Source organism: Sinocyclocheilus anshuiensis, unplaced genomic scaffold (assembly GCF_001515605.1).
Source record: "Sinocyclocheilus anshuiensis isolate Anshui unplaced genomic scaffold, SAMN03320099.WGS_v1.1 scaffold1341, whole genome shotgun sequence".
Lineage (NCBI taxonomy): Eukaryota > Metazoa > Chordata > Actinopteri > Cypriniformes > Cyprinidae > Sinocyclocheilus > Sinocyclocheilus anshuiensis.
The window spans coordinates 1,371,061-1,380,655 of NW_015553274.1; the positions used below are offsets into that span (position 1 = coordinate 1,371,061).

General features: G+C 36.1%; 1 protein-coding gene across 3 annotated transcripts in view; it reads right to left on the reverse strand.

Moving 5' to 3' along the window:
• Positions 1 to 3,612: 3,612 nt before the first annotated feature.
• The window catches only part of LOC107668213 (zinc finger protein DPF3-like), a 32,658-nt gene continuing 26,675 nt past the window's right edge, over positions 3,613 to 9,595 (reverse strand). For 2 of the 3 annotated variants that reach the window (XM_016460009.1, XM_016460008.1), the window contains 3 exons: positions 5,746 to 5,858; positions 5,444 to 5,525; positions 3,613 to 4,403 (listed from right to left, as the gene is read on the reverse strand). In XM_016460009.1, the coding sequence (XP_016315495.1) occupies positions 4,336 to 4,403; positions 5,444 to 5,525; positions 5,746 to 5,858 (263 nt within the window). In that variant the 3' untranslated portion in view covers positions 3,613 to 4,335. Of the gene's footprint in view, positions 4,404 to 5,443; positions 5,526 to 5,745; positions 5,859 to 8,145; positions 9,189 to 9,595 lie in introns of those variants that run through there. The other variant, XM_016460010.1, reaches the window with a different exon arrangement.

Genomic DNA, 9,595 nt, shown 5'->3' on the forward strand with positions numbered 1-9,595 from the left:
TCTTGCATTGTATTTAATTTCAACGTTTGAGGGGAAAATACATAGTTCAAACAGAAATTAATGGAAAATGCATTGATAGCATTGCAGAATTGACCAAATTATTCTTACAAAAAGCCTATTCCGGACAGAGTGGATGGTACATTGAGGAACGAGACGAGTCGATATTTAAACGAAGCGCGACCATTTTGTCACATAAAAGATCATAATTGTGGCATTTCATAATTCTGAGAGAAAAAGTCACAATTATGACATGCTAAGGCAATTATTAGATAAAAACATTGAAATGTATAACACAAAAAGTCAAAATTACGGGATACTAAGTCATAATTGACATAAAAATCATAATTATTACAAAGGTCAACCTTCACCGTCATAATCATGATTTCATAATTGTGACTTAATATCTCATTTTGACTTAGTATCTCATAATTTTGAAACCATTGGTCCTTGTTGACTATGTTTGTCTTTGCTTTAATGAATGGTATTGTAAATTCTGTGTAGAATGTAAGTGCTTAATGTTGCTTTGTGTCAGTATTTTGATTAGTATGATGATGATGATTTGCTCTGAGCACAAACATTTGAGGATCACAGCCCTTCACGTTCAACATATCAACAGTAGACAATGTTTTTGTGGAACTACCATCCATTAGAAAGGAGTTTTTCATTGCAGGACGTTGAATAGCCAACCAATCCGCATTTCTGTATTTTTTGCTTGCATCATTTCCTGAAGCAGCATCACTGCCAGAGACACACAGACTTTTGCTGCTGGAACACATGAATTCTCTCAGCAGTCTTTAGCCCACAAATTTAAACGCAGTCAAATGGCAGAACAGAAATGTGTGCAGCTGATATAGCACGTTTCCTCTACACATTTTCAGGTAGTTGATTTGTAGACTCATAACTGTACATTAGGTTGAAATGGAATGTATAGACTTTTGCAGCAATCCTGGATATGGAAGATGCTGTGTAGAATATAACTTAGAGGCACAAGTGCCATATTCGGCACAAAACTATGCATGGAATATTTCTAAAGAGTTTTACTGCTTTTAGGCTTTTTTCATTGGGATCCAGTAGATCAAGATAATGTAAAGGAGGACCTGAGTCCTGAGACATTCAATAAACATTCAGAATGGAGAGCTCTGTAATGGAATGTTTTTTTCATTTTTCTCTGCATGGACAGCATTTTGTGTCATATTTTTAGCTCAAACTGTTCATGATGGTCCATCAAACATGTATTAAATGTTGAACTTGGCAATACACATATAGCTACATCAGAGCCTTGTACTTCAATAAGCTAGATTTGACTTCAATAAAGCCAGTGGGGTAGGATCTCATAATACTGAACTGCTAACAGCTCTGAATGACATTAATGTGTATGTGCTGCTCTCTAGTGGTAAGCATGACAGGCACAACTTTTTTTAAAGGTGACATCAGCATAGGCTTGGTTTTACTTTTATTTTTTATTAAATTTTACATTACAACAATGATAAAAATAAAAAGACAAGAAATAATAAAAAAAATAAGTACAAGACAATGCTTGTGATTGCAAAGGATTAAAAAGTCAACATTTGTGTTTGAATTACAGACTATATACAACAAATGACATTGTAACAGGCAGATAACACAGATAAATTGGGGCGACTATACTTCACACTGAAAAACATTTTTCTACTTTTGGACTAGATGAATTCATTTTGTAAGACCTGATGCTTGTGTTGGTAGGCTATAATGGAGCTGTTTCTAGCTTTACCCCGGGTTATCATCGTTTTAAACCTGCTTTTAACCCCAGGCAATTAAAAGTATTGCACTTTTACTTTAGAAGGGATTTAGCAGTGGGTTATGAAACCTGGAGCAAATACCGTTTCAAGGAGTGCAGCAGTGCCCGTCCACTTTTTTTTTAGTGCCCTTGGTTTCCTATGGGGGTTTTTAGTTCTCGTTAAAGAATTATAAGCTATGAAACCTATCAGGTGATTCAGAACATTACAAACTTTGATTTGAATAAAACAAAGTATTTGAACATCGGACAAAAAGATAAAAGTGCCAGACAGCTTTCATGAGAACAAGAACTACAATCGCAACTACAATCAAATTAAAAAACAATGGAGAAATATAAAACTATATAAGGGGTCTTTTTGGTGCAATTTTCTTCTAGTGATTCTCTGATTGGTGGACATTTCTGGTGGAAGAATCATGGGTAATGTAGTTTTTCACTAGGAATTCCACTAATAAACGACAAAGGCATCTCATATATGCTGATACATGAGGTTAACAACATACCACCAAATGCCATCAATTAACAGCCTCACAATAGATCTGTTTTTAGCAGTTCATAAGTTAAAATCATTAAAAATCAGTTCCCCGTGGAGAAAATAAATTAGGATTTTTATTTTGACTGCTGCTCTCTATAACAGGTAGTTGTTTAGCAACAAATAACCAATCATAACCCTGAATAGCGCCTGCTTCATTAAATATTTGTGAGTTTAGTACAGTCACAGAAACTCTTGCATTGTATTTAATTTCAACGTTTGAGGGGAAAATACATAGTTCAAACAGAAATTAATGGAAAATGCATTGATAGCATTGCAGAATTGACCAAATTATTCTTACAAAAAGCCTATTCCGGACAGAGTGGATGGTACATTGAGGAACGAGACGAGTCGATATTTAAACGAAGCGCGCAGGCTGTGTTCCTCCAATCAATATCGACAAATATCCAAAAAAGAATGTTAACCCAGAGTTTACAAATGTAGAGTCTAAATAAACAGGTTTTCAGGCTAAAGTCTGAACAGTACAAAACATGAAAAAAAGATAACCGACGGTTTAGATTTAGAATGGGTTAACAATTTTAAGTGCAAAAAGTCATACTGTATCAGCTGTCCGTTTTTTCCCTTCATTTTTTTCTCTTTTTTTTTTTCTAAACAAAAATTACTCCAAAGGCCTAATATATGGTTAGATGAACGGACTCTAAACATCATCAAAACTAGTTTGATTTTGGAACCTTTAATACATTTCTTAAACTGAAAAACAAATGTAAATGTAATGTAGATGACCTTTAAAACAGATAAAAATGCATAGCTAAAATATTCAACAGATCGCAAGATCTGGAGAGCGTTGACGAATTGGCTCTGAAAATAGAGCCTCTAATGTATTATACAGGTGAAGGAGGTGGGAATGACATGAGAGAATGTCCAGATGGAAAATAGAAATGCTAATATAGCCTATCACGAGCAAAGAAATGCAAAATGGAGTGAACAGATGTTTCACTCCGAGAGGTATGAAGGGCTCTAAACAGGCGGACACACAAAACTATTATGTTCCTGGAGCATAGATACAATATGTCCGACAAAATGTAACGAAAGATTCAACAGTCTTGAAAAAGCAGGCTTGAAAAGGCAAAACAATGCATGCTAGTATTATCGTAGCACAAGGAAAAGCATAGGTGAATATTTGAATATGATGGCTATCATGTAATTTACCAACCACACGATTGTCTGCTAAATTATATATATAGGCTATAAAAGAACAAATAAAAAACACTCAACAGCATTATTTTCCAGTCCTGACGTCAAAGCGAAGTGCTGCTTCAATACATGGAAAAGGTATTTTTTGCCATTTAGTTTAAAGATTACTTTCACAATAACTCTCAGATACTACGCTCTAAATGTCTACCTGAATGATGATCCCAGTAAGAAAGATGAGCTTCTAATCAAATTTATCCTCTTTACATCAAACAGGTTATGAGCCAAAAATGTCTTGCAAGAAATCATGTGGGCTTACAAACATCATAGACACATTGAAAACATAAACTAAAATGAAAATGGTTTTGCTTTATACTACTGGTGTGTCTCTGAGTAAGTCTATGTTGCTTTTATTAAAGACTCACAGTAGAAACAGCAGATAACTTGTTATTATATTGATTTGCTATTTGTTCAAACTGGTTTTGTCAATCGTGATTTCAAAGAAATAATAGCTTAGAATCACAGCTCAGGAGCTTCTGTGTGTATAAGAGGTTGATTATCACTTCATTTAATTGTAATATTATAGTTATTGTGCTGGTGTTGCTATTTAACCAAGTACTTTTTTATATAATAAGACTCATGTTTCTAGGTAATTGGACAATCTGGACTCAAACATGCCTTAGGATTTGCTAGTGAGCAGGATGCGAGGTAGACTACCGATTGACTTGGTTGAGGAAAATGTTTGTAACATGGAGGTAGAGGATGACTCAACTTCACACTACTACAGGAGAACAACTACAGAGTAAAACCAAGACAAACATTCATCCTGAGTCTGCTGTGCGCGTCTGTGTGTAACGGTGTAGAACTTCCTCAATGCCTAGGGCTCGCCGAAACCAGATGCCTTGTCCTTCAGCAGATCAAGACACAGATGACAACTCCAACTTCCTGTGGACGAAACAATTCTAAGGTAACTCTAATGAAGCGGATTCACTTTGTATAGCATGTGTATTTGTTTATTGTGTGACTATTTGTTTATCTATACATTTGTGACCCTGGACCACAAAACCAGTCATAAGGGTCAATTTTTCGAAATTGAGATTTATACATCAACTGAAAGCTGAATAAATAAGCTTTCCATTGATGTATGATTTGTTAGGATAGGACAATATTTGGCTGAGATATAACTATTTGAATATCTGGAATCTGAGGGTGCAAAAAAAATCTAAATATTGAGAAAATCGCCTTTAAAGTTATCCAAATGAAGTCCTTAGCAATGCATACTACTAATCAAAAATTATGTTTTAATATATTTACAGTAGGAAATTTACAAAATATCTTCATGGAACATGATCTTTACTTAATATCCTAATGATTTTTGGCATAAAACAAATCAATAATTTTGACCCATACAATGTATTTTTGGCTATTGCTACAAATATCCCCCAGCGACTTAAGACTGGTTTTGTGGTCCAGGGTCACATTTGTCCATGCTGTGTACTGTAAATCAGTGTCATACATATTTTATTTTGTAACTATGTAGTACAGTGGTCTTCAGTAGCAGGTCAGTAGAATTTCAGGGGGGCCATCAATTACTTTTTTTAAAATCTACTTTTTGACAAATTTTTATGAACAAAAACATTTATCTCCATTTAACAAATTAATATAGACTTTTTATGTTAAATATTAAGTTCCTATAACTTCAACCAAACCTAAAAGTTAAGAAACTAAGGTTCAGCTTTCACATTAATATGTATTAAGTAAAATGAAATGTATGACTCTAAGCATCAATAATGATTATTTTATTGTTTTTGCAGTACTGAAATGTTAAAACATGGTTTATTATTAATGCATGTTAATATATTCACATGTTATTATATGCCAGGCAACAAGCCACACCAGTCAGGCAGATTTTAGAACTGAAACAATGAATGTATTAATGATTTTTAATATCTATTTTGTAATGAGCTGCTGTGAAGTGATCTTACCCTCGGGTGGCTGTGTCATGGGAGGCTTAAGGCAGTACATGTGGTATCCCCGATCACAGTCATCACAGAACAGAAGCTGATCCTACAGAATGAGACGGCATCACCAAGCTGTTAGCTCACACACACTCAGCCATATGAGGAGGCTTGCAGAAACATGCATACTAGCAACATTGTGTGTCCATGTCAAACAAGTAAAGAGTGCTTTGAGAATCTAGTTTGAGGTGTTGGAAATAATCTAAAAACGATTTCTTTATGCTCACACACTATTTTAGATATCCCCTTGTTAGGATTTAAAGACTCACATCGTTCTCTGAGGTGCCACACAGACTGCAGGATTTACACTCAATGCACTGCCACTGGTACGTTCCAACAGCCTGCATCATGTTGTCTGTGAACTGCAGACATGAAGGATGGCCTGGTGAAAGAGAAAGATGAAAGAATAATCTGACAGAAAGAAGAGGAGCTAAACTCTGACAATTAGATTAGTTTCAGATGTTCTTCACTGTAAGCAATTTAATTGAGAAAAACATAAATCCATATAAAATGTCGTAAGGTGGATTGATATGCAGATGGATGGATAGGTGGATGGATGGAGGGATAGACAAATGATGGATGGATGGATGGATGGATGGATGGATGGATAGATAGATAGATAGATAGATAGATAGATAGATAGATAGAGGCAGACAGATAACATTATAGGGATAGTTCACACATAAATTAAAATTTTTAATTTACCATACTATGAAAGTCAATGGCTACCGTCAACTGTTTGATTTCCAACATCCTTCAAAATATCTTGTTTTGTACTCGGCAGAAGAAGGAAACTCATACAAATTTGGAACAACTTGAGGGTGAGTAAATGATGACAGATTTTTCATTTCGGAAGAACTATCCCTTTGAGTTAATAATGACAGAAACATGAAAGAAAACAAAAACAGATTAAACACGATTTGTGTGGAAGGAACAAACAACCGTTCCCCCTAAACACCTTCTGTTCTGCCCTCCACACACAGAGAGAGGGTGAGCACAGGTTTGGAAAGTGCCAGATGGTTCTGTAACCTCACATGTCTGTCTTTCTCTCTCTCTGTCTTTCTGTCTCGTAGGGAGGTGTCAGTTCCTCGGCCTGCTCATTTCCTCAATGAAACTGTGAGAACAGCAGGCTCCTCTTGCTTGGATGCCCAGTAAAGCATGTGCAGTCTTCCCAGTTTGGAAAGCATGTAGGGCCTTGGCTTGAAGTCGGATGTTATGTGAGGCTCTTTCCCTACTGGGAGTTTCATAAGCGTTGCTACCTCATTCCTCTTCATGGCTCTGTCCCTGGTATTCACATGCAGAACTATGTTGAATATATTAAGCCACATTATGCCGACATTTAGACATACATCTTTTGCCTTGATTTTATTTCCTGCAAGTGTATGGAAACATGAGTGATTTAAGAGGTTGATCTTGATGCAATACATATAAAATATGAAAAATTCTATCTAAAATACTTCAAATAACAAATAATTTGTGTAATATTTTGATAAAGTGCTGTTAGTTGCATTGAAATTATAGACTACAATGGCCTCGAAAATTATTTGGACACAAGCCATACTTAAACATATATGAATGTCTTATGTAATGCATTATTTAAGAAAACAGAAAGCCAAGTGTTATTTATTGTAAAGAAAATATGGCATTTCACAATAATATGTTTGCTAGGTTTCAAATTATAAAACAATATAATACTCAAAATTAAGAGTTATAACAATGTCCAAGTGAACTTGAGGGGAGCTGCCTTCATAAATCCACTATAATGAACTTGAACCGGTTAAAAAAAACGTCTCATGAAAGTGATTTGTTCTGAGATGATGTTTAGCATCATTTTAGTGTCATTAAGACATTTTTCAAATACTATTTGAGGTCACTTGTCCCATGTTTTCCTTCCTTGAAACAAAATTAACTCACAGTAATTCATAAAATGTAAAATGTTTAATGTTTTTCAGTAACAAAATCCAGTGAAAGACTTGCAGGCTGACATTTGGAGTAACAGGACTCAGCAGCGACCACATGAATAGCAGGTTGCATGAAGTGTGTTCTGTGTGTTTGTGTGGATTGTGCCACAGGTCTGCATGACACAGAAGCAGTTACAAGCATCATCTCTAGCCATGTTGCCCATTGGCTTAGTATTAAATGAACTAAATCTTCAATGTTAAACATTGAAACATTTTCTTAAAAGTTTAGACACCAAAACCCTGGGAGAAATATCATCAGGAGCTGTTGTAGAACAATAGCCTGCAACAGTTTGTGGGCCTATATACATTATACAATAGCTTAATAAATTATATTATCGTTTTCAAAAGAATGAACGCCCTGAAATAGAGACAAGATCGAAAGCATTAATACGGAACATTTTTCGCAACAGTTTCAATTCAAAAGTGACACATGAGTTCACCATAACAATAAATAGAAGAGCTTTAAAGAGCAAATATAGCTCATCTTGTTCATACAAAAAGGATACACTGAAATATCCCCATATTAACTGGGTGACTGATGTCCCTGTGTCTAATGTGTATTGTGCCTTTTATTGCATGTATTCTGTTTTCAAGTTCACATTTACTGCATTTTCCTATTGAATGTAGGAAGCTTATGTGCTTGAAATCCAGTGTATTATTATTATTTGCAGTTACACATACACAGTCAAATCCTCAGAGCTGGATCTGTTAACAGAGGTGAATGGTCCGGATTTTATTTGCAAAACAAAGCCTTCATGAGAATCATTGCACATATGCTACAGTTGTACCGCTTCTTGTACCTGTTGTTTAAGGAGAGTTTCCTGAATAGTAAAGGGAAATTACTCCAAAAATACGAGTCCTTTTTCTTCTTCTTACTCAACAAAACTAGGGAGAGGCCAAGTATCATGTATGCTCCAGCAAACATGGGATTTCAAATTTCATTTTCTTTTTTTTGTTGTTGTTCTTGCAGCTGTCCTGAGAAAGGAGGAGAGATGGACATTTAAATGCCAACTGGCTCTTACCTCTCTGCAAACTGTCCTCCCTTCCCTCTGGATCCAATCAGGGCCTGGCCTCAGCCCATTCTCTGCCTTCTCGTGATCCCTTTCGTTGCAAATATTGTATTTATCCAGAGGTAGGGGGAAAAAAACCTCTTCACTATCCGACCTACAGACACATGTTGAGTATTTTCTCCTCCTTGAGGATTGAAATTCTTTAATTTCTATTTCTAAAGTAAATTTCCACACAGTAGGCATTTTATCTTACATGGCGAAGTGTAATCCATGTTCACACATTGGTAACGTCCCTGCAATTTTCCATTACGGAAAACAAACAGTCCAGAAGTGATGGCTCCTCTGTCCAATAACTAGCACCTCTCAGTATACAGAAGTGTGAAGCAATAAAAACAAAATTCCTTAATTTATAAAAGGCTGCAACTTGTCCTTTGAAAGCAATTCCTGAAGTTAACATTGTGTCTGGAGTTGTGAATCCATTATGCAAGCTGCTGCAAAACAACAGGGAAAAAAAAACAGGCAGCAGACACATGCCGAACGTTTCTCTGATGCTGTTTCCTTGAGGTTTCTCCTTTGTCTATCTGTACTGAGGTGAGCCTGTGCTGTCGTCGGACAGAAGCCCGTCCAGGTCGTCCTCCTCAAAGCCGTGAAAGGTGGATGCCTCGCTTTCTGACGTGTCGCCGAACATGTCCAGAACTCCGCCCGTCCTCCTCTTCGCCCTGGTCCCACCGACGCGATCAGCTGACATGCATGACGGACATATCAGCATCACAGTGGAAACACACACAAGTAACACTGCAGTCAGCTAGGACTCACACTCCTCTGAGCTTTGGACAACTTGCAGTCTTTGCAGTTACTCATACATTAAGGGACTATGGCTTGCATGTCTGATTGCCTGAATATGTGCTTATCATTGGCTGTAGATTAAAGTTGCAGTGCATTTTTTAGCTGTAAGTGAATCATTAATCTTTTAAAGGGATAGATCACCCAAAATGAAAATTCTGTCATTATTTACTCACTGAATGATGTTCCAAACCTGTTTGACTTTTTTTTTCTTCTGTGGAACACAGGTTTTGAAGTGAATAAATAATGACAGAATTTGCATTTTTGTGTGAACTATCCTTATAAACTATATATATATATATATA